The sequence below is a fragment of the Aulonocara sp. 'chitande type north' Nkhata Bay genome, linkage group LG2 (genome assembly GCF_057382095.1).
Source record: "Aulonocara sp. 'chitande type north' Nkhata Bay isolate Kocher_YH1m ecotype deep benthic linkage group LG2, A_spYH_male_GT1.1, whole genome shotgun sequence".
In the NCBI taxonomy this organism is placed as follows: domain Eukaryota; kingdom Metazoa; phylum Chordata; class Actinopteri; order Cichliformes; family Cichlidae; genus Aulonocara; species Aulonocara sp. 'chitande type north' Nkhata Bay.
In genome coordinates, this window is record NC_141345.1 from 17,482,554 (window position 1) to 17,507,057 (window position 24,504).

General features: G+C 40.0%; 2 protein-coding genes across 4 annotated transcripts in view; one reads left to right on the forward strand and one right to left on the reverse strand.

Annotated features, from left to right (window-relative positions):
- Positions 1–9,535, forward strand: part of gabra4 (gamma-aminobutyric acid type A receptor subunit alpha4) — a 30,087-nt gene extending 20,552 nt beyond the window's left edge. For both annotated transcript variants that reach the window (XM_086306383.1, XM_086306392.1), the window contains 2 exons: positions 673–929; positions 3,740–9,535. In XM_086306383.1, the coding sequence (XP_086162509.1) occupies positions 673–929; positions 3,740–4,276 (794 nt within the window). In that variant the 3' untranslated portion in view covers positions 4,277–9,535. The remainder of the gene's footprint in view (positions 1–672; positions 930–3,739) is intronic.
- Positions 9,536–17,195: 7,660 nt separating this feature from the next.
- Positions 17,196–21,925, reverse strand: LOC147337575 (uncharacterized). 2 transcript variants are annotated; one of them, XM_086306409.1, is made up of 8 exons: positions 21,022–21,081; positions 20,683–20,837; positions 20,333–20,469; positions 20,162–20,255; positions 19,681–20,013; positions 19,422–19,602; positions 19,090–19,217; positions 17,196–18,988 (listed from the first exon to the last, which is right to left on the reverse strand). In XM_086306409.1, the coding sequence occupies exons 2-8, from the start codon at positions 20,719–20,721 to the stop codon at positions 18,668–18,670; spliced, it is 1,233 nt and encodes a 410-aa protein (XP_086162535.1). In that variant the 5' UTR covers positions 20,722–20,837; positions 21,022–21,081; the 3' UTR covers positions 17,196–18,667. The 2 variants fall into 2 exon arrangements, with proteins under 2 accessions (XP_086162535.1, XP_086162544.1); XM_086306418.1 differs by lacking the exons at positions 17,196–18,988; positions 19,090–19,217 and adding exons at positions 21,257–21,295; positions 21,473–21,925 and having other exon boundaries at positions 19,405–19,602; positions 21,022–21,099.
- Positions 21,926–24,504: the final 2,579 nt, after the last annotated feature.

Here is a 24,504-nt window from a genome sequence, read left to right on the forward strand (position 1 = left end):
TCGAGGGAGGAAACAGTAGTCGGTGATATTCATGAATGGTAGACTTCAGACAGTCATTGATTACAAAGGATATTCACCTAAGTATTAACCACAAACCTTATGTTAAAGTTATGCTGGCTTGTCCAATTACTGCTGAGCCTCTGAAAATTTGTTTCTATGTATAAAAATGTTTGTAATGTTTGTTTGTTTAAAGCTGAAAGTCTGCATTCAATCACACCTTGATTGTTTGATTGAAAATCCACTGTGCTGGTGCAGACAGGCAACATCAGTCCTCAGAGTACAGAGTCGAGTGAAACTCTCAGAGTAGCTCAAGTGGACAAATGCTTTTTGTGGTTCTATTGTACATGTTTCTATTGCAAAGCTATACTGTATACTGTATATGGTTCATTATCCTTCTGCCTTCAGTTAATGAAATCTCCTGATGAGAAGAACATAATATATGGGTTATTGAACACATCTGGTTTTCTATTCCGATCTGCAGTGTTCATACCGGTCTGTGGTGAAGCCTCAGTTTTCCCAGTGAGATGGATATTTTTGCAACTCTACTTACATTCAAATTGAGTCAAATTCAGACTAATTATGTGCTTTGATCAAATATGAAAGAATTTATGTCAACTCCCTCTTTGACACAGGCTCATGTGTTCTTTTGTTTTTATTTTCCCACAAACCAAGGCATCACCACCGTCCTGACCATGACAACGCTCAGTATCAGTGCTCGCCATTCCCTCCCCAAGGTCTCGTACGCTACTGCGATGGACTGGTTCATCGCCGTCTGCTTCGCCTTTGTCTTCTCCGCCCTCATTGAGTTTGCCGCTGTCAACTACTTCACCAATGCACAGATTGAGCGCGCCAAAAAGAAGCCGGCCAAATGTCCCCCGGTGCCCCAATCCACGCCTGTCAAGGTCAAGGACGCAGAGGAAGTGCTGCAGGTGACTTCTGTTTCTCTCAAAGTGGCTCAATAATCTGATCACACTTTATTTCAAGGAGCACTCACAGAGCATGTCCCTTATTATGTGCTTACTGCCTTTAGCCTACACGTTTGAATCATCAGAAGTGGTTCCTGCATGTGAGAGTAGTCAGCTGAGCTCCTGCTTACAGGGTGTTAAGGAAAGCTAGCGAAACCTGGTCCCAGAACTTTACAAATGAAATCTTGCTTGTCAAATTAAAAACAACTGCTTGTTAAAAGACAGAAAAAAATGTGTGTGAGAGAGAAAATAAGACGGGTCTGAAAACAGCTTCACAGCACAGATGTTTGGGAGTAGTCACGAGGTGTGCAACCTTTCTTTTGAAATTATACGTGCATGAACTGACATAAGCGTCTATTTCTGTGTGACGAAGTTTAAGCAAATTGCATCGACACCATGGCAAGTTACATGGATTCAACGAGGATTCATGAATATACCATGAAGCTATTTTAAAGCTGTAAGTCAGATATGATGAATGTGTTGCAGTGCTGTTTATGTAACTGTAGGAATGTGTTCATGGCGCCAGATAAACACGTGCGATGTATTTGTCTCAGCCTGCATAATCTTCTGAAGAGTGGAAATCATAGGTCATCTGTTAACCGATCATTGAAGTTGACGTAACCCACCAGCGGATATGCCCGTTTTACAGTAACTACTTTAAGTTGTTCCCTTCTGCCTAAATCCCAGTGTGGCGTAATCATGCCTGAATGCAGTATAGTGACAACAGCGCTTCAGTGGATTAGGGGGTTGCCATGGCAACGCAGTCCGAATACATCTGTATAGGTTTCAGGATAGCTCTGGCAACAGGGGGGGAAATTAATACTCTCTTCCTCAGGAGCAGGTCCTGTTACCAGAGGGCTTGGCACATGGGTCACAGTGTGTTGATGGTTCCAACTCCTCAGCATTTTACCTCCTCCATGTTGAGACACAAACTCCACGCACACACTCCTCCTCTGCTGCACACGGGACACAATAACATTGGATCCTTTCTAATTCAAGGGGTGGGGGTGGTGTTGGTGGATTATTCCTGCCTTAGTACCAGCATCACACTCTGCTTGAAAACATCAACTTTCAAAGGATAAGCTCCTTTGACGCTACAGTGCATTACCCCGATGCGGTGCTACCTACTTTCTGGCTTAAGCTTGTGTGAAGTGAGTGAAAGCCATGGTAAGTGACACCTGTATTACGCACAGTCTGGCGTCTGCCTTCACAAATCAAGGCCATCTGTGTCGGGGGACTGTGATCAGATCAATATGACAAAGTTTGTGGGGAGGAAGTAAACTTCACCTATCCTGCAAACTCCTTCAAACAGGAAGAAGAAAGGAGAGACGAAAAAATTCTTTGCACAAAATATGTTTATTTTTTTTAACACTCCTTTTTTTTGCTAACATCAATTCAATGGTTTATATTTTAAGATTAAGCTTCTACAGTAATACAGAGAAATAATCTCCCGAATCCAAACTGAGAGCTGGTTTCAATAACAAACTCAATCAAGAATTCCAGTTGGATTTGTCCAGTGTTATCAATAAGTGGTGGCATGGTGTTACAGGGGTTAAAACTATTGTCTGTCAGATGGCTTTTGGTTCAAACTGGTTGGGTTTCCTCAGTAAAGACATATCGTAGGATAAATGGTAATTCTAAATATAAAGGTAGAGGTGGATAAAATGCTTAAAGTGCATAGAATAAAGTAGTGCATCATTGTATTATTAAATCTGGCCTGTTGTGCAGAGGGCTTTGGGGGCTGCATTTGGAAAACTTTGAACATGGTGATAAATCTGGAAAATTCCTTGCTAACCACTTCAAGCTAAATACAGAAAAAAAAACAATTTATTCTAGAAAGGACTGGGAACATTATTTACAATAATACACAACAAATAAGCCTTGGCCTCTGTTGGACATGGGCACGGAGGGAGGAGTTCACCATCCCCATCACTCCCCGCTGGGATGCAGGTTTTTGTTGGTTCCGGGGACTGTGGCTGGATGTTCTGGTGTCGTCACTGACCCACTCACTCGGTGGTCTTGGAACTCCTTCTGTCGCTTGGACTTCTTCCGTGGTGCCAAGAACTTCCCAGGCAAAGGTACCAAGCGGTTCTTGGGCACCTGGAGCCTTGATCTCGACTCACACTAGGGTGGGCAGCTCCAGCGGGGTCGGCTGCCCGTCGCCACTGGTCCTTTGGGACTTCCACCCCTTGGCCATGCGGACCCCATCTAGGGCCTTCCTCATTCTCCTGCTGGAATGAGCGTGCAGATATTGCAGAGATGTGTGGACTTAGGTCTTCAGAACTCTTGAGGGCTGCGGATGGCACGGTTCTTTCTCTCTCTCTCACCACCCCCCCACAAGAAGATTGTTGATTTATGTACCTGCGCATTTTCAAATTTTTGTGTTCCAGGTGTTGTATGTTCGTTTTTTCTTACAGGTGCAGCAGTTGGCGATAGATTTGTATACTGAGTGGGCCATTTATATGGATACACCGTAATAAAATGGGAATGGTTGGTGATATTAAAGTCCTGTTTGTGGCACATTAGTATATGTGAGGGAGCAAGATGGGTGGTGACCATGGTGGCCATTTAGAAGTCGGCCATCCTGGATACAACTTTTGTTTTTTCAATAGGAAGAGGGCCATGTGACACATCAAACTTATTGGTAATGTCACAATGAAATGTATTTCAAGCTGTTAAACTGAACTAAAACACGAGGAACACATTTAAATGTCAGTGTCAGTTTCACTTTCTTATCAGCCTGACTCAAATATGGTTATTCTCCTCTCTCGCAGCAAAATCCTGATACGAACGGTAATCTGAGGAAGCGCATGAATTATATCTCCCACCAAGAGTCGAGCAGTCAACAGAGAGCCCAGTCCACCACCAACATTGCAGGAGTAGGGCGAGGAAGGCCGCTGCGACCTTTAGCCGGTGGAACCAATGGCAGCTCCTCCACCCTCTCCCGCTCCAGCCCAAAGTCTGAGAGCCTGCTCAGCGTTGCGTCTTCCTCAGCGCAGCTGGTGAAGAGTACGCCTCAGGGTGCAGCTTCTACGCCAGACGTAATGGCGGGGACACCGTGCAAGCAGAACGCCAGCACTTCCTCTCTGCAGCATCTGCTGGGCCCGAAGCTGGAGCGCATCCAGATGATGGGGAACAAACTGGAGCCGAAGCAGACGCCGTGCTCCCAGCCCACCACTGCTGGTATGGGCGGAACCAGTAAAATTGACAAGTATGCACGGATCCTCTTCCCCGTGTCGTTTGGCGCATTTAACATGGTCTACTGGGTGGTTTACTTATCAAAGGACATGATGGTGGCTAAAGGTGGCTAGACGTGTCTTTTAACACATGGGATTACTGGAGTTTGTGAACATTATGTAGAACGTGTTGTTTTTGCCAAACAGATGAACAAAATGTGCCCATAAAGCACTTAAGAATATATTTATTTTTTTCTTCCTGAGTCCTGAAACTGCAAGCATGGGAACAAGCGAGCAAAATTAGAAAAACCTGACTCAACATAAGAAGGAACACCTGCACACTGGAGTATGCTACTGTCCTCTTTCTATTACATCATGCTTCATTTGACTGAAAAGGTCCTCATCAGCTTCAACTGATCTCTTCTGGCCTGCAGTCAAGATAAAGCATGGATTTTATTCATTTTCCTATTTTTGTACCCTGCACCTGGCAAGATGCGTGGACGTGTGTGCCATTGTTCTGAACTCAACTGCACCAACACTGTAAATATATAAATTTATTAGGATAAACAGATTTATATTTAATGAATACAGTTTACTTCCTTTTGAATAATTAAGACGTGTTGCTTTTGGTGCCAGCAGGTTAGAGGTTGCAAAATTAAAACGAGGGATTTCAGAATGGAAAATTGTTGAATGTTGGCCAAAAGGGTTTGAAAGTAAAATGGATTTGGCCAGAATGAAAGTCCTCAAACCAGGCTGAGTGGAGCTTTGGCCAGGACCTGATCAACCATGAAAAGCTTCTCTTGTATAGTACCTACTGCAAAGCATCTTTCACATACAAGAAGGATTAACTAATCTGAAATAGCGAATATGAAATTTGTGGATAAGTCGGGCAGAAAATAGTAAAGACAAGTTATGAATTCATGTAACAGTAGGCTTTAAGCTTCTTTCCAGCCGTAACAGATTGCGAATAGCAGACAAAGATTGTGTAAGTGATTAAAAAAGAGCCATAGCATGAACAAACACAGGGAGCAGAACACAAAGCCATTTGCTCGTAGACCACTGTGGCAATAAAATAATGAGCTGGTTGTTTGTTTCGAGACATTTCGGCGTGCTCAACAAAAGAATGTGACTCAACAGCAGCTCCAGGGGAGAAACACAACATCTAACTGCTGTCATCCACATTCTTAAATGTGTTTCCGTGCACTTTGATTTTGGGCATAAAACATTATTTAATTACTCTTCATGGGAAAGATCTCTCGTGTGTGTCTATGGAGCACACTCACTTGCTATCAAAACTACAGCAGATACACAACACGTTGAGCACATTTTGAAGGTTGAAATAACTTTTTCTCTCCTGTTTGGTAACCCCAGTGTCAGCTGACGCAGGGCTGTTGGTCACTAAGTTGACAGCTATTAGTAGGTTATGGAATTTATTAGTGTTTGCACTGATAATTGCTACAATTGCTACAACCACATTAAGTTATGGATGTGGTTGATATTTATCTGTTGTGTCAGATCAGTTAATGTTTAAAGATAATGACGAGTCATTTTCCATAGGGGGTAATCAGTTTGCACCTAATTTACTTCAGCTGCAGTTTATTACCAACCAGAAAACGATTGTACTGAAAATCAGAGTGCATATCTTTGGAAGTGTAAAGGCCTTTTCACATAGGTGCGCTTGTGCTGTGGTGTGTGCGAGCCATAGAGAAGAGTGGGTTTTAGAGCAGTTTTCACATTGTATGGGGAGGGTCTTAATACATTCTCCTGTCGTTCTGAATTAATGGGAAAATGTGTAAAGAATCTTACTTAAGATTATTTTCATGAGTAATATTGGCCTCTACTCGGTTTTTATTTCAGTTCAGGTCTTAAATGCTTTGAGATGCTGGCATCTTCGTGTAGAGCCCCCATGTACTCAGGCTGAAATTTATTTTAGTCGCTTCATCTCATATCCAGATGTTTTGAAGTGATCCTGTAAAAACACTGCAGTATCAAAAAGTCAAAGATGCTTCAAGTCAGCAGAGGCTGTTGGGATTCATTTATAAATTCAGAATTAGATGTGCTGACAAATAAACACTTTGAAAACAGTGGTCATAATAGCGAGGAGTGAAGCCCTTTACACACCGGACATGTAAAATTCAAGCTAATATTTCGTGCCTTGAAAATATTTTTCGGGCTCATCTATTTTTAATGCAGCCATTCGCACTGACCGATTTTGCATGACAAATTTGGGGCTTTTTTTTTTAAACTGAGCTAAATTTTTCAGATCCAAATAAACAACAAGCGTGCTCGTAGTTTAAAACATGCAACGGCTTGATGATGTCATCTTCAAGTTTTTAAAAAAATTCATTTTCTGCAAAAATGCTTTTGGTGTGTATCTGTGTAACACGACAAGTTTGGATCAGAAAAATTCTGTTTTCTGATCCAAACTTGCTTCTTTGCAACGCGCTCGAGGCGTAATGGCCTTAACTCAGAACTTGAGCTCATCTTAATCTACACGCTGGCTACTTCAACACTTGCTTAAGTATTGTTTTTTAAAATAGAGATTTTCTGCCTTCATTTAAAAAAATCTGTGCATACAAGCATTGATTTGAAAATATTGTCCATCTACATGAAAATGCTGAAAACAATAACAAATACTGGCCAATCAGAATCTTTAATGGAACAACTTTATTAGGTGAACAAAGATGGGCATAACAGAAATGTTTTAACTGAATGTGGAATGTAGAAATCTCTGTCTTTCTAAAAACACAGGAGCGTGAGTCCTTTGCATGTGTTAGCATCTAAACGTGCATAAAAAGATAAAGCAATAATATTTTGTCATGCAAGCAACACAGCACACAGTCTGATGTAAGAGTTAATAAAAGGCAAACACCAAGTTTCAGAAAACTCTGTTTTCAGTGACATAAAATGTGGACAAAAGGCCAAAATGGACAGAAAAGGCTAGTTATCAAAACAACTGTGTTGGGTTCATTTTGAGAGAGAGAGAAGACAAATATGCTCAAAGTGCATTTTCTTAAATTTATTTAGCAATTAAGGGTTCAAGTTTTAAAAAAAATGGCTGCAGTGTCTCTCTGCTCGCTCAGGAGACCCAAACGAACAAAGAGCCCCACACCCAGACAGTGAATGCTTTTTATTATGTGTGATAAACAGGACACTAAGGTGAAAGGTCAAAAGTTCTCCTTGTGTGACTGAGATCCAGTACTTACGTTTCTTCTTCTGCAGCTTTCTGTGCACTTCAGCCTTCTGCTAGCAACACTATCGTTACCATGACAACCACCTCTTATCCTCCGGTCAGACCTGCATAAAGACGGAGCTAGGGTGCGTTCCATAAGAGCAGATTTATGACCTTGTTCTTGTGAAGGGGGTCTTACTATGTTACACTGTGGGCCGTCAAAGACAACACACAAATAAGTGACGCTACTTATGAGATATTAGCCGTACATATAAACATAAATCCCAACAGTATGTGTAGAAAGGCCCCAAAAGGTAACCAAACGCTGCTACTTCCTCGCACCTACTCTTTAAATTACTCTAAACAGAAGCTAGGAGGTCCGTTAGCCAGGCTAGCTGCTTCCAGCTCTGTCTGGTTATTGTGCTAGGCTAATCAACTGCTGGCAGCGTCTTCATATTTACACTTTATATGTCTATAATCACTTTCAACTCTTTGGTAAGTGATGAAAAAACTTTATTTCCACAAGTCAGAAATGTTTAAACTCAGCTATTAGCTTCTACACATGATATATATGTGCTAATTTTTTCTTTTTAGACATTTTGAACCCTCAATATTAGTATTAGTGCTGACACATTTTTGTACTGTTTTTGTACAAGTAATAATCCTATTTGGAGGAATTGAGGTCTAAGTTGTCAGCTACCATTAATCCAAGCATGCTGATAAAGAGAAGCTTGGTCATTTGGAAAGAGGTCAGAGTAGAGCTCCTAATCTAAAGGAGCCAGCTGAGGTGCTTCAACATCTGACCAGGATGCCTACTGTGCAGCTCCTAGGTGAGGTTTTGTCACAGCAGCGTAAGACCATGGAGCAGATTCACAACAAGCTTAAGAGATTACATCTCTCGGCTGGATTTGGAAAGTCTTGGTGACCCTCAGAAGAGAAGAGGGATAGAGGTGGACTATCAATCCAAATATCAATAGTATCGATACTATTGCTGGTATTGAACTGATACTAGTTCAATAGGATCGATAATTTGTTTCTATCCTCTAAGTTCAGTCCACTGATTTGTGTTAAATAAATATTTTTTTTAATTACTTGTAATTGGATCAGTACCAAAACTTGCAGTGTTGCACAGCACGACTGGGGGAGTGGGCAGGGAGCCGCAGATCCAGATACGTGGCAGAAAGTATGGATAGTCCCAAGAAACAGATAATATAAATGATAATATAAAAAAAAATTACAAAATAAACCTGAAACTTACTGGATGGTCTGGACCACACAGCAAGTTATATTATGTGTCATAAAATTCCATCAAAAAGTGTCGATGTGCAGTTTAGTGACTTGGATTATCAAAGATGAAGCCTAACAGTCACTAACTGGCTGCAGGCTTACACCTGCATAGTCTATGAAAAACGCTGTTCTCTTAACTTTAAATCTTCTCAGTCTTCAAATGGTTGAGCTTCGAGAAAATTCACTATACACCACTGCACAGCTGTTTTAACCAAAATCAAGTGGCCCCTCTGGGAGGACATTCATGTTTGGCATAGAAGTGTCTGATTTCAGTCACTAACAGTCTGACACTTTTTCCCCACATAGTGAATTTTCATTCTAATGCATGAAAGCAACTTTCAAACATGTTAAAGGAACAGAGGAAATCCAGTGTGCTTCCAGTGTGATCAGGACCTTGGTGCAGTTTCAGCCTCTGCTGACCTTTAGAGGTGATGAATCTGCCGGTAATTGAATCCTTGAATAGACAAAGGACACCATTATCTTGATAACACACAGCACCACAGCAGAAGATTGTCCTCCCTGCTGTCGGCTGTTGCTGTTCCCTAACTGGCTGATAGAGGTGAAGCAGGGGATGTTTTGTCATTGAACGCCTCGTCTGGACAAAACTGACATTCGGCGATGACGTTGCTAAAAAGTGCACAGAAGAAGTCTAGAAAATATCAGAAAATTACAGTTATCGTCCATAATTAAGCGCTTTAGCAGATTCTTTTTGCAAATAAATAATGTGTAGGTTAGCGTCATAATAGGAAGGAACAGAACTGACTCATCTTGAAGAGTCTATAATTATAATGTACAAGATCTCATTTTATATTTCCATAAAAGAAGCAGAAAAATCTCACGTGATAGATATATGTATGGTTCTTTTTGGCCTATTTTTCTTCTTGTTGGAGAAACTGGAGGTTAAACAGTTGGCGGATGAGCTCAGCGTCACTCCTGCATATGTACAGGGTGTGTGTGAGTGTGTGCGTGTGGGGGGGGGGGGGTCGTGATGTAGTAGGTGCCTAGTTTCTTGCTCTAACAGCCATATCATCCATGTAGTCATGGTTGTTGGCCCTCGGTTAGTCTAACAGGAGTTATGATGCTGCCACTGCAACGAGAATCACGCGGGCTGATGGACAGATCAAGATGCCCGGCGCCACTCACCTCTCCTAAATGCAGTCAAGTGTGAAATTGATTTTGCCGTCATTACCTCCCCGTTGGTCTCTGCTCTCATGCTCTCCCCATTCCTCTCTGTTTGCCACAACAGGCTACAAAATGCATCTCCTCATAAAAAAACAACAATAAGAACCCCCACAGACCATCCATGTACCAACGAGGAGCCAGTCAGCAACAGATTGATGGTCAGTGTAAATATGCTGTATCTCTGCGCTTCTAAATGTGTGCATGATTGATGGAGCAGCCGATGCCAGGTTGTGGATTTTCTGTTGTTGTTGGTTTATCTTTTTTCCCATAAACGAGCAGTGCTAGACAACAGTCGAACAAGCTCGCTTTGCCCCTTTCAGAGTTTACTCGTAGTGTTTGTGGAAAGTGTGAGCACTCCCAAATGATCATCATCAGGCTTCCTGAAAAACCACACAGTGCAGTTTAACTGGGCAAAAAAGTATATTTATTGTCACTTCAGAGCACTTTTGAGGTAAAACATGGCGTCACGCTCCCTCTAGTGGCTCAACTGAACCCACTTTTATTTCCTACACAAACTCACAGAGCATGAGGCAGCTCTGTGCTTACTGAGTTAGTAAGTTACAGTAATGAGCAGAGTGATGAGACGCTTTTCACGAATGTGGACACTTTAACTCCTCGCAGAAATCAAATGAAAGATTGGCTCTGTCCCCATACGTTTCCAATTTTTTTGACTGTTGCAGATCATTTTCAAAATAAATGTACTACTTGCATCCTTTACTGATATTCTACAGAATAAAACTATAAATGTATTTAACAAAAAAATGCAATAGTTCAAAGGTCACATGTGTGGTATGTAATAACATAGACTGTATGATGTTATTAGGTTGACATTGATGCACTGTTATTGTAGCTGGTTTCACTTATTTTCTTGCACTTTTAAAGATTTCTCTTATCTGTAACTTTTTGACTGACCTCTCAGGTATTGATTTAAATTAAACAGAGCCACGTGATAGGAATTAAGATTTGCCGATAATATAACCTTGAAACGTGAAAGGGCTCAGAATGAAAGGGTTTGAGTCATTAGTAACTGTGCTGTACTGTAACACCCCCTAATAAATAACTGTAGTGAAGTGAAAATCACAATATTCATTTGATAAAAGGTAGCAGAAAGTGGAAACTTGTAAGAACCTTTAATTCCTCCTCACATATTCCAATCATATGGAAATGAACATGTCTGCAGCTCACCTTTAAGGCTGTTTATTGTGAGTCCTCTTTAATGCAGTAACCTGGGAATTAAAGCACACGTCAAAAAGCGTCCTTTTTTCATGTTGAATCTCTGTCTTATTTGCATCAACATGAAATATTATTGTATAAAAGTTTTACAGTCTTTTGGGTTCATTTGAACGAGTTCATGAAGGACCGTGCACTCACACATTAAAGTAAGAGACCTGGACATGTAATAGGTTGTGTCTAATTCCTGACATGATCCACTAGAGGGAGCAGCGTGCCATGATTTTCTTCACTTCAGAACAGATGGTCCTTTTAGATGGGCCGAGGTGCAGCCTGGACAAAGAGGGTGATTTGGTTTTGCTTTAGTGTCTAATTTCTGTGATTCTAATGGGAGAGATGTACTGATAGCATTTCACTGTGCTCAGCAGAAGCCACACTCTGAGAGTGGTTTGATTCCACCAGCCTAATCATTTATTTCATTTCATGAGCCACTCTCTAGAGATTTGCATAATAACAATGAAGTTCTGCCCTCCGTGTTATTATTCTTATCACTCATCTGTCGTCGTAGATGAGAATCCTTCAAATCCTGCAGTCAAGGGGAGGCAGCGATTCAGGGTGGGCATCTCGGGTTGTTTGATGTAAATAGAATACCTTTGCAACCGGAAAACAACTGACTGACTTGTTAAGTCCTGAATTTGGGTAAGATAATTAACATGTAGGCCCTTGGTAGTTAATAGGAGAATACATTCTCATTTGTATTATACTTTCTAGCACCCGTGCGAGTCATTTGGGCGGATATTAATCTTCCCGGTGGAGAAGGACAGCATGATTCCAACTGTTTGGTGTGTCACAACACAGAAAATGAAAAAGCCTAAAAAATCCACCTCTAATCTGCTGGTGCTGTATGCACCCACAGGTCTCAGTGATGTGGAACAATGATTTCTAAATATTATTTATGGTAATACTCAATAACAGAAGTACCAATTACAGCAATATTTAGACCGTTATATAAGCCACAAACAAAAGCAATAATGCATAGAACAAGGCATATATTCTATACACTACCTTAACACGGCTTCCTGCTGCACCAAAGGACTCGTAATTTTCTACAACGCCCTCCCATTGTGTAAGAATTTAGGACTTTAATCAGTCAAGCTCATAATTAAGACTAACGGACCCGTATTGTGTTTATATTTGATCAAAATTTCAGTCGCACTGGATGAGATGAGTGAAACAGGCTTGTGAAACTGTGTGTATTGTGTAATAGTGAAGCCACCGTGAGTTTATCTAAATGGTAACAACGTACTGCGGTACTGTACATTACTGTACTCCAACTTGAAGTGTTTGTCATCCTGTCAGGTTGTTACAGTCAATATGCTGATAAAATATTTTTTGAACTAACGTTTCATTTACCAGTCCTTATGCAATGCACTGTTTTGGACAAACACGATTAAACATGTTAGAGAAATACTCACTGCATGTGGCAGCTTTATTTGAGGAACTGGCGATGAAAGCGTGTCGCGTGTGTGATGCAAAAAGGAGACAAAGACCATAAAAAGTGTAAGTCTTTGTACTGGTAGACTATTACAGGGTGCATCACATACTAATAACCTGACTGTCTTTTACCTCTGTCTGGTCTCCTCCAGCTCCCGAGGGAAACATCTGGCTCTCAGGTCTATGTTTTCTCCAGTTTCTTAGTGATTCACGGGGAATTACGATCAGTGAATGAATTAAAAGGAGAGAATAATTCAGTCAGGAAAAACTCTGTTATGTTTGTCAGGACTTGAAATAGAACCTAACCGATATTTAAGACTGATACTGATATTTGTTGATTATTTTTTCTTTCCAACACACAAAACATAAACAGGTTTCCATAACCCGCCCGACTCTCCTTGGAGCAGATAGTTGTTTTTTGTGGTGTTCCTAACTGACATGCTGACAACCAGGAAGTTGCCGTGCCCTCTGCTGGACACACTACTTAGCATCAACACTTGAAACATGGTTAGAGTGTATTTCTTCTTGTTATTCTTTGTTATTTTCATTTATTGGCTGTTATATATCAGAAAATACATAATACAGGCCAATAACATCGGCCCACAGATACATCAGTTGAGCTGTAGTGTGAAAACAGCCTTCTGCTGCACGTGGAAAAACATCATGAGCAGGTACAAATTAAAATTTGCCTCCCAGGCACCTAAAATCTGACAGGTTGCTTTTCCTCTCCTCGCCATGCTATGTATGTGGTCAATGGTAGCATCTCTAACTACATAAAATGTGATTAGGTTAAATGGCGATGTCCATCTTGGCAACTGTATCCAAGACTGCAGGGCAACATGAAGGCTTCCACAAACTGCTTTTATGTATTTTTAATGGATTAATTTTAAGTTTATGAGAATGCATCACTTTGTTGGACTATTGTTGGAAGGTGTAATGTACACACTAACCAGTGTATAAGTACCATGTTCTTTTTCTCTGTTAAATAACAAAACACTGACTGACTGACCATTCAGAGTGTTTTCTGAGCTAGACTACATTATAGATAAGCTAGCTGCATTTAGCTAAAAACATGCATGCTAGATAGAACTAAGGCTGGAAATGCATCTTTTTGATTAGCATTAGCATGAAAAAAGCCACTAATTCTATGGCCTTTCTCTGCTTTGCTAAGTAGCTGTTAACTTCATTTACAGACAACTTCAGTTTCTTAAACGAGTCTGTTAATGGTGAAATACTATGAGGTTTAATTTATTGAGCTCCGGCAGCATTGTCAACAAGTATTTTTTCCTTATTGAAAAAAGTAACAGCTCATAGAAATGTGAGTGCGGGTTACCTGATATTTCTCACAGGCTTGTATTTGATAAAAGTCCAACATCAAAGATGCCTAAACCTACATGAGTTGCCACATATCCAGTAATCCACACATCTGTTGCCTTTGTGTCAGGTGGAAGCAACACACAAAATCCCTTATGCATTAAGATAAAGAACAAAACTGAAAATAGATTTGAAAAATGTCACCATAAGATGCAGAGATAAAAAGACAAATCCTTCCATGTGTCCATGCTGGGACAGCAGCAGCTGGTGAGTTGCTTTGCAAGTTTCATGTCACAGCCCTTGATATGCAAAGCCGATGACTACACAGCAAATTCTGGTCTTTGGAATAAACTCTCTGGGAGTTCAGATTAACTACATTTGAGTGTACATGCGTGACCATCGAATAAACTCTAGTGCAGAGTTAGAGTAACTCTTTTCTGGGAGTTGATTTTTCAACTCTTTATAGGAGTTAAAACTAAACTCTCATGGAGTAAAATTTCTACTACCATAAAGAGTAAAATGTAACTCATAACTAGAGTTCATTTTGATATTAACTCTTTTATAGTGTTACTCATCAAATGAAAAAAGGTTTTGGGTGACAATTACTACAAAAACACAATACTGATTATTATGAATGTATGAATTTTATTTATCAAAAGTATCATATTCAAAATTCAATGGACTAACATACATTCTGTGTAACAGCACTATAATAGTGTAACATTCGACATTAAAACAGCAACAATTATGGCAGCTAAACAGTTGAGACATTGTGTGGTCAGATAGGCCTAATATTGGGGGAAAAAAACGAATTAAAGAAAAAAAAAAGACTACAGAATAAGCACTTATTGTAATGCAGTGTTAACATGAAAAAGACTCTATAAGGTCTCCATTAAGCCAACAAATTAAATAATGCAACTGTCTGACACGACATACAATTGTGAATCACACCCATATGACATTTGGCCATCAAAACTTTTGAAATGTCTTAACTTCTCCCTTTCTAGGACCAGTATCTTCTTAGGAATGGTTTCATTTACCTGATAAGCATGAAAATGATCATGGAAACACGTTTCATGCTCAACCATAACAAAAACAGCTTTACCATCATGTAAAATGATTGAAGTTATCTTGCTGAAAACCGGCATGTTTTCATAAGTGCCTGTGCAAACAAAAAGCCCAACACGATATTCAACTCCACTACACTTTACCCAGTTTGTGAGTTTGACAGTGTTCTGTAAATCAACATGAAGATATGGAGATATAATTTCTGAGTATTCTTGTGTTTCAAGTGAACGCATTTTAACTGGACCAGACTCAACTTCTTTTAAACTCATACATTCCCAATGATAAGCTAATGCAAACTGATGTTTCCTTGCAAGTGATACAGTCAAATTCTTAAAGTTCTTAACACAGTCTTTGAAAAATTTGTGTTTGGCTTCAAATCTCATGGTCCAGATATGAATGAGAGGACCAATCTTTCGAATGCACCTTGGATAGTGGACCATGAAATGATGTTTTGGAATTAAGTTGTTTGATGGGTATAGTTCCTTAAAGAGTCTATGGTGTTCAATAATCAGGTGCTTTAAATACACAGTCATTCCTTCAGTGATAGAGTATGAGAAAACTATGTTTAGAATGTGCAACAACAAAAGCAACAAATGCCAGTGCAAATCATCCTCTGGTACCAGGGGCCTGTGCTTCGTACCGCGCTAAGTGAGTTAGCTGGATTAGATTGTTGACGATTTCGCGTGATCCTGGATCGTTCGGTTCCCCGAAGCCCATCCGGGACTTGCTGTCATAGCAACAGAGCCGTAAGCGTAAACCTGCTGGGGAGCAGGTTTACTTTATGTAAACAGGATTAGATCGCGGCCACGCAGGTATGCCCGCGTCATTCATACGAAAGCAACAGCGATATTCCACCACTGTTTCACCATAAATAAATAACATCAATGTAACTAAAGATAATGCAGCACTTGATCCTTTTATTGATTTCACACAGATACATACAGGTCATTCCCTAAAAAAGGGAAATGTACTATTAACATTCTATTACATGTATGTGATTATTACAGATGTAATTCATATTTCAGAGTAGTAATTGTAAATTACTTCGTGTAATCAAGATGAGAGACCACGGCTATAAAAGCGAAGGTGGATTTGGGAAGTCTGTCGCAGTCATATCCTGTCCGTTTACGCGAGCAACCCATTGCGGAAGGTGCAAGATTGATAAGGAGAGTCCTCAGAATTCAGCGTATATTGCGGGATAGACAGGATCCTTTAGCTCAGCGCGACAGTGTGCTCATAGAGAGATATCGATTTTCCCGTGAGGGTATTATTCACTTAACCAACTTGTTGACGAGGGGGTGCAGGACCACCACCTGTCTTTGTTTTTGCTCTGCCCTTTTCTTGGTTGCTGTTATGAACAAACAAACAGAGTATTCCAGGGTCTCTTTCCAAGAGACGACAAGCAGTATAAGTGATAAATATTACCATTCTGTAGAATATTCTTATATTTCACTTTTACTTGTTCCCATGTTCTAGTGGGTCCTGTTGTGGCTCTAATGTGAAAGGGGATATAATATAACATATTATAATATAATATAATGTAATATAATATTGGATAATATGGTGTGATATGATAAATCTACCCTACCGCCTACTGGTGTTGGCCAGAGGGGCCGATGGCGCAATATGGCAGCCTGGCTTCTGTCAGTCTGCCCCAGGGCAGCTGTGGCTACAACCGTAGCTGCCTCCACCAGTGTGTGAATGTGAGAGTGAATGAATAGTGGCATTGTAAAGCGCTTTGGGTGCCTTGAAAAGCGCTATATAAATCCACTCCATTATTATTGTTATTATTGAATTACTTACGAGTTTGATTTGTCAGCAACTTTCTGCCAGCCCTCTCTCCTTGCTTTTGCAGCCTTTGCAGTGTTCCCTTGCGTTTTAATTAAACTCTGAAACTCCTGAAATCCCTCACTCAAGAGTTCTTGCTCTGCTGCCGAAAAATACCGAGCGCGCTCCTTCGACATTTTCGCCGACCAATCAAAGGGTTGCCGATCAATGTTTCTACTATCGATGCGTAGCCCCTGTTGGGCCACCCAGTGATCTCACATTACTTCATCCAGCTATACTAATCGTCAACAACAGGTGTGTTCGGGGAACCGGAATAGCGAGCTCAGAGTTAGCGCGATGATTTGGTCTTGGATGTTTCATTTGATCTTGGATGTAGTAAGCGACGTACGAAGCACAGGGCCCAGGTCACCAAATATCAAAGGTATGTTTGTGATCAAGCAAAGTGTTTGTGATACATTTAAACCTATTCCATGCCCTGCACGATCCAGGTTAATATTCGTTGGTTTATTTTTCTTTTCCATATAGCCGTAATTAAAAGCATATATCCTATTTAACAAGCTATCTTGAAATAGCAACTTGACTTCATATTGACCAACCCCTTCCAAAATATCATGCATGATGTCAACGGCATAATTTTCCGCAATATTGAAATATTTTAATGAATTAAGTATGCTCTTTCTTTTTATGCCGAATGAAGATGTTAATGTTGGATCATCTACCAAATTATTATAATGTTGGTTATTCAGAATTGGTGATCTAAGAGTTAAACATGGGTCGTCCTCTGAGAAAACTAATTGAGCTGAAGACTGATCAATTAAGCAAAATCTACAAAAATAATTAGCTCTAAACGATTCCAAAAATCCAAGAATGCTATGCATCCCCAAGTTATCACCTGTAATTTGTGCCAGAGTACCAAATACAGGAAATTTAGCAAATGGAACAGCAATCCCACTCGTCTCTAATATTTTCAGGTCCTTTACTAGGGGCTTCAGGATTTCATCAATTCCATATTTTTTTGCGTCTTGTGCATAAAATAATGATACCAGATGAATGTTCATTAAAGCCGAATTCAGACTGGGAAGAAGATTTCTAAGGATGAAGTAAAGGCAGCCAACTTTGTGTATACCCTTTTTTGAACCTAAAGGATTTGCACACTCAAATTCGTCATAGTACAATTGGACTTGGATAGCAAACTTGCTACCTGAAAACAAAGGATGACTTTTGAAGTAGCTTCCATCACAGAAGTCCTGATATGTGTCAGACTGGGTGCATATTTGCATCATCTCACAAATACTTTCATTCTTAAAAATGAACTGGAGTGTTTTCAATATGGGAATATATATGAATTTGTCATTTACTGGGACTTGCTCATAGGTTCTAGTTTTGGTACATCGTCTAGTATCGTATCTTACTCCTAGGTGCAATTCAACTGGCTGTACCATTTCCCACTTATCTCTAAAATATTTTTTACATTTGCTTTCAGAATTCAAGTGACTAAACGGATTGTCCAAATTTTTAAATAAATCTGCAATGGCTGATCTGGAGGGACTGTCATTTGGTAATAGGGTCAATAATTGTTCCTGAATATTAGATTGCCAATCTCCCACAAATTCCTCTAAGTTCTGAACTGTAGAAAGAACTACAGTATTTGGTACACCACTTCCTAAAAGTCTGGCAATAATGGAGGCAGACATGTCCTTGCTCTGATTTGAGAATGAAGGGCCTGCTTCAGAATTTTGGCACTGAGATGATGTGGATGGTGTTTCATCATTTAAGCACTGAGAACTACTAAACTGTTGGGTATCATGGTCAGAAGGGGTCTCATGAGGAACACATGTGCTAACAGTAGCATGTATCTTATTCAGATGTCTTCTAAATCCAGAATAACTTGAGAATTGTAAACAACATCCTATCTGACCACATTTTAGTTTCAAATTTTTGCCAGGATACATTCCATGAACTAGTTTTAAATGTCTGAACAAAAGTAAAGCTGTAGCAAAGGATAAAGCACAGAGAAAGCAGGTCAACATTTTGAATGCATAACCTGGTTACTACTTATTCAACAGCTTTGCTCGCAACTCTTTGACTCTTGGACTTTCCACTGTTGTGCCTACATCAATATTGTACACAGTGGTCTGCAAAAATGTGTACAGGCTGGACAGAGCGTCTTCATATTTCACACTGAAAACAAAGTGGCACTTGAACAGCTCATCAAATGCACCCAGTGATGTGCCTGACTGACATGGAAGAAGCTTTCGATCCAAGACTATGTAGAAGCTGAAAACCTGTGCTTTTGAAGTCCCTGTGGCCAGGAGATATGGCTGAGGGTTTCCTTCATTGTTCATGAGGTGATCCTCAAGGCTCTGGCAAGACTGAAACACAATAAAAAGCATCACTTTATAAACCCTTAGGTTAAGAAAAAGTGTTCCATGAACCACAGTATCTGGAACTGGATCACATTATCTTGACAAACCTTGTGAAATTTAACCAGATGATCTATTGCCTCTCCAACACTCATCTTCTTTGGCCGTTTCCTTCCAGCTGGTTGTGGCGTGAGAAGGTGCAGCAGAACAAGAAGAGAAGCCATGTCGCTGTCCCACTCTGCAGACAGTGTTAAGGAGTTAAATACTAATGCTGGAAAGGGGAGACAGAACTGAACTTCACTAACATATAAAAACTGGTTGAGGGTATGAGCAGAAAATAAGTGATCCATACACACATTATCCACACTGCTGCTTTTTTGATAACTTTTAAAAATGAAAACTAAAATTACTACACTAATAAAGTGTTACTTTAGGACACTACCTGGCTCATCAGCATCATCCATTTCTTCGTTCAAAGCAGATTTCAGCAATCTTTTCATAAGACAAGTCTCTTTAAGGTCTCTGGCTTCCCTGGCAACCTTGTCTTTAAAACTGGTGTTCCATTTTTCCAGGAACCTGGAAGCAGTCTCTACTCCAAACATCATTGCAAAGTCCTGCAAAATCTAACAAAGGAGAAGTATGTCCATTAAAATCAATTTTTTTAAGTCAAGTATTTTTCAGATCCCCATTTGTTTACCTACCAGTCCTTTAGTGTCCAAAAACCGAGGAAACATCTGAAGAATGTTTGCTGATTCTTGTGGGTCATGGAGTATCTGCTGACGATAGTAGAATGTCTCTCTCATCTTCTGGAAGACTATATCTTGGTCAGTGGTGTGATGAAGAAGAGACATGGCTTCCATACATTGATCTCTTGTTTGCTGGTCATTAGTGAAACCAAACTTCCTTCGTGATGTGGGCCCTCCTTTCAGTTCCACCCTGTTCTGTGATGCAGTGGGGGGTTTGGATTGACGTTGCACAGTCTTGATACGCCACTCAAGAAAACCTTTGTTGCTCTGAATGTCATAGAAATGCTCCTACAGAAAGAAAGAAATTGCATACATTGTAGAGTGTGTATATATATTTATATATATGTGTAGGGAGAGAGACAGAGAGAGAGAGAGAGAGAGAGAGAGAGAAAGAGAGCAAGTCTTATTACACACTACAGTTGCAGAGCAAACTCACATATCCCTTTTTGGAGTACGGATCCTTCAAAGATGGGAAGAGTGACACGATTCCAAGTGCATGAAACTCCTTCGTTGCTTTACTTACAGTTCTCCTGCAAAAGCAGAAGTGTTTTTTGATAAGATCCTTGCCAGTTTTAAAGATGAATAGAATAAACATCATTCCTCTTACCCTTCCTTTTCACGCATGTGAGCTACAATGATGTTCACCATTAATCGCCTGGTGGAATCTTTCAAACTCCCAGTTTTTTCATACTCATGGATGACAGTCACCCCTGCTGGTTTGGAAGTCAGAATCTGCTCCACTGTCTAAACACATTTGATACAAAGAACAAAAAAATTGACAAAAAATGAGACTATTTTAACCCAAACAACAATTTCAATCTGTGGATTATACATATGAACTACATGAAATACTATATCAAATTATTTTTCTCTAATCTGTTTTATCTTCGTGTTTAAGCTTTTTCAAGTAATGACAACTAAAGAGTCAAATACAAGTCTATTAAGTAATGTATCTACATTTCTTGCATGTATGCTGTCCAATAGAGGCTGAACCATTTGAAGTCCGGCATCGCTTGTGTCACTGCTCTGACTGCTGGTGGTTGAGACAGACAATGTATCTGTTAGACTTGGAGAGGAGGGCTCTTCCACATGTTGCTTCAGGACAGTCAAATCTGAGGGTGACAAACAAAAATATTACAATATAAGGCATATACAATCAAAAATCAACCACAACAAAGCTACCATTTACGCACATAGGCACATACGTAAATTGTATGCTTTGATTAAATTATACTTTCTCCCAGGAGAACAGATGGTTATTTTGTATTTTATTATGGTAATATACAATTTACATACCACAAGGTGTGAGTGTCACATAGTGTGTTAGGTCTGAGCAGTCACGCAGCTTCTTGGATGATTCTGTTTCCAGGATGTCTGAAATGCATGTGATAAATCCAACTTACTGTTGAGCCATGAAAGCAGCATTTTGTGATTGTTACCACAGGATATTAGACAAATTAAAAAAGGTTTATTTAAGAGTAACTGTAGAAATCAAATCCCACAAAATCTATCAGAGCATATATTTACTTACCTTCAGCTGTATAGATGACAAAGCACACCTCTTTGACTCCTGCAAGTTCAGGAAAGACATCCTCATCCACCTCTATACCCTGCTCATCTGTGACTTTCAGTGCTGCATTTTCTGGTATGAGAAACTTCTGCTGCACTGAAGTAAAATCATCACTTAGTTAATAACAACATTATCATTTCCTCTTTAATGACTTGGTACAAACCATGTATAACTTACCTGCACTCATAAAATCTGTGAAGCTGACTTCTTCCAATTTGACATATTTCTTTGTCTCTCTGTGTTTTACTTTTATCAACATCTTGGCCACCTATGGAAAAAACCTTTACTAATATGAAACATAACATGTGGAAGAAGAAGAGGCTGTTTATGATAACTTTATGTGAACTGTGTATAACGTAATCCATAAACACTTTCTAACATTGAGCTAGCCTGTCCACACTAGCTACTGCTTAAAATCTATTTAGCTAGGCTAGGTTTAGCAGACAATGTGACCGCATGTTTGCCGCGTCCTTGTCTTTTCAGGTGTGGCGAGTGGCGACAGGGTTGTGTGCATATCTGTGAAGCAGGACTAACTAACTTATGTTAATGGTACCTTGATATCTCATTAATGCAGGCTGCACCTCTCTTTGGTTAAATACGGCCATTACCATGAGTCTAAACATAATATTACTGTAGTTAGCTAACGTTAAATGAAACATTAGTGTTTAAAAAAAAGAAATACAAATGAACGTTTTCATTGACAACGTGAAATGTGTATCTTCAAATACAGTAAGATAAGTTAGTTAGCTAACTTTTGACTAATGTTAGCCTAGCTGCTATCAACGAATCAGCGTAACATGCAGAAAACACGTGTAGTGCTAGTTAGTTAACTTTATATTTTACTTATGCATCCATGTAACTGAATATATATATATATATATAAATAACATTACTACACTCACAGAAAATTCCAAAATAAATAAAGTATTTTTACCTCCTACATGTCGGAGTCCAAGAGACAAGCACAGATAGACAGGGTAACGGTCGACAGACAAACAACACCAGCAATGTGTTGAATTAGACTCCTTAGCACTCAGTGAATGAACACCTAAATATTACACCGCTTGAGAGTACTCCCCAACACTAACTGTAGTATAAGGTGAAAAATAAACTCCTGGAATGTAACTCTTGTGCACTTTTATGCCTTACTCCAAAATATTTAACTCCAGAGATTTGCTGTGTACTGTTGACAAGACACCAAGAGAAACTGCATAATGAGAACACTTACTAACTTTATTATCATTCTCCTGTCAGATAAATAATGGTAATTGTTAGATCTGAGGCATAACAAAACAAAACAAAAAAACATAAAACCTATCTATAATTACAGATAGTTGAACATGATCTAACAGTCCAGCAAAGAGCTGGCGCAGGATTTGAGAGATGCATCTGGCCCTCAGTTGATCCATTTCCTGTTTTCTGAAGCCCCATCAGAAATGGTCTGAGGTATGCCAAATTACACAAGAGCTGGAGTCAAAACAGCTCTTATTGGGTGTTGAATCCAAATTTGAAATTTTTGGCTCAAATTGCCAACAATATGTACAGAGGAGGCCAGGAGAGCGGTACAACAGTGAGTGTCTGCAGCCACCGGTAAGACATAGTTGAACTCAAACACGACAACAGGATCCGGTTACTCTGAAACCAGTACATGAAACGAGACTAAGAAATCCAGCAGCCTAACAAATCACGTGAAAATGAGCAGGAATACAAAAATTAAACCCCAGCAGAGACCCAAACTCAGAAACTCTTACCAGAAACTAAATAGTACAAAATCCCAGCATCATGATTAAATGGGCTTCAAACAAATGGTGTTGCCCAGTGTATATTGGATATGTAAATCTGAAACAAAGTCAACGTTTTAAGATGAAAATGTTTCAGTGTTCTGTCTCCAGCTTGATCTCTGTTGCCTTAAGTAGCAAAAAAAACCTCTTGTTGACATGAAACAGCCTTTTTACAGCACAGCTAAGCAAGTCCTAAAGAAGCATTTTCATTTGTTTTAAGAAATGGCCACAAAGGAAGTCTGGGGAGAAACTTTGGTTTAGATTTTTCTCTTTAATTACTGATTTTGCAATTATGATGGGATGTAGATGGAATATTGGAGGTTTAACGGGTTCACCTGGATAATGTCTGGACTGTAGCAGCAAGCTGAGAGCCAATGCAGTACACCTCAGTACAGATGGAGTGGTACGGCAACAGAAACAGACATATACATGGGTCTCATGAAGGCATCTTTCTCTGTTTGTGGGGACTCCTGATGGGGCTGCCACCATTTCCTCCTAGATCCTTGGCTGCCACAATTAACCACAGTCTTTTTATCCAGACCTGTTCTTCCACCCACTCGCTGTCAGATGCTCCAGCAGTAGCGGTGTTCAGGCTCTCATCTTCTTTCCTTTCTTGTGCCTTCCTGCACTCTGACCCAGATCTCTTGGTGCATGGGGTATTTTATGTGTACAAGCCATCTGTTTTTAAGCTCATAGGATTCTAGTCTGTCTGCCTGGTTTTACTCAAGTGTCTTGAGTATAGCTTGGGTTGGGTTTATAAAGGTCCACCTCTGGGTGGGCTTGCTGACCTGCTGCTCATCAACAACCAGTCTCTGCCAGACTGCCTGCCTCTCCAGATTGTTAACCAGACTCCTCTGTGGCTGTCCTGTGGTTTTGCATATTCTTTCTGCTAAACTTATTGTTTCCCGGCTTTACAGCGCTTCAAGTGCCTTCTCAGTTCAACTTACCTGTTTCTGCTGAACTGGTCTTATCCTCCCTGGCAATCCTCCCACAGTTTTGGACGCTTATCACTGACCTGCCCAAAATATCATATCAACACGTACTGTCCACTTACCAGCACTCGTATCTTTTCAGCTAGTCACACCAAATATACTCCTTCATTTCTTTTAACTTCATACTATTTTAATACCTCAGTATAAATCTATCCACCTACAGGTCCCACATGTAAAAACGTTCCTTTTTGTGTCTGTTTCTCCACTGCACCGTGACGCTGGGATGTTCTTCGGCGTGTGACAGTAGAAAGCAGGTGCGAGAGCCCACGCTTTATCTCGTTGCTGTTTGTACACCAGCTCAGTGGTTAAATTTAGCCACGGTTAAAAAAAGACAATTACAGCAACTCTGGAGCTGAAGATGCAATATGACCAGCAAAACACAGAGGGCCGTTGAATTGCACTCAGTTTAGTTTCCCTGGTAACCTCAGGGAAATTA

Coding starts and splice junctions, on each gene's coding strand:
- LOC147337575 (XM_086306409.1), bottom strand. CDS start 20,721: ATGGTTCAGCCTCTATTGGACAGCATACATGCAAGAAAT. Junction 20,256..20,332: donor CACATGCGTGAAAAGGAAGG/GTAAGAGGAATG, acceptor CTGCTTTTGCAG/GAGAACTGTAAGTAAAGCAA. Junction 19,603..19,680: donor TTTTGGACACTAAAGGACTG/GTAGGTAAACAA, acceptor CTCCTTTGTTAG/ATTTTGCAGGACTTTGCAAT.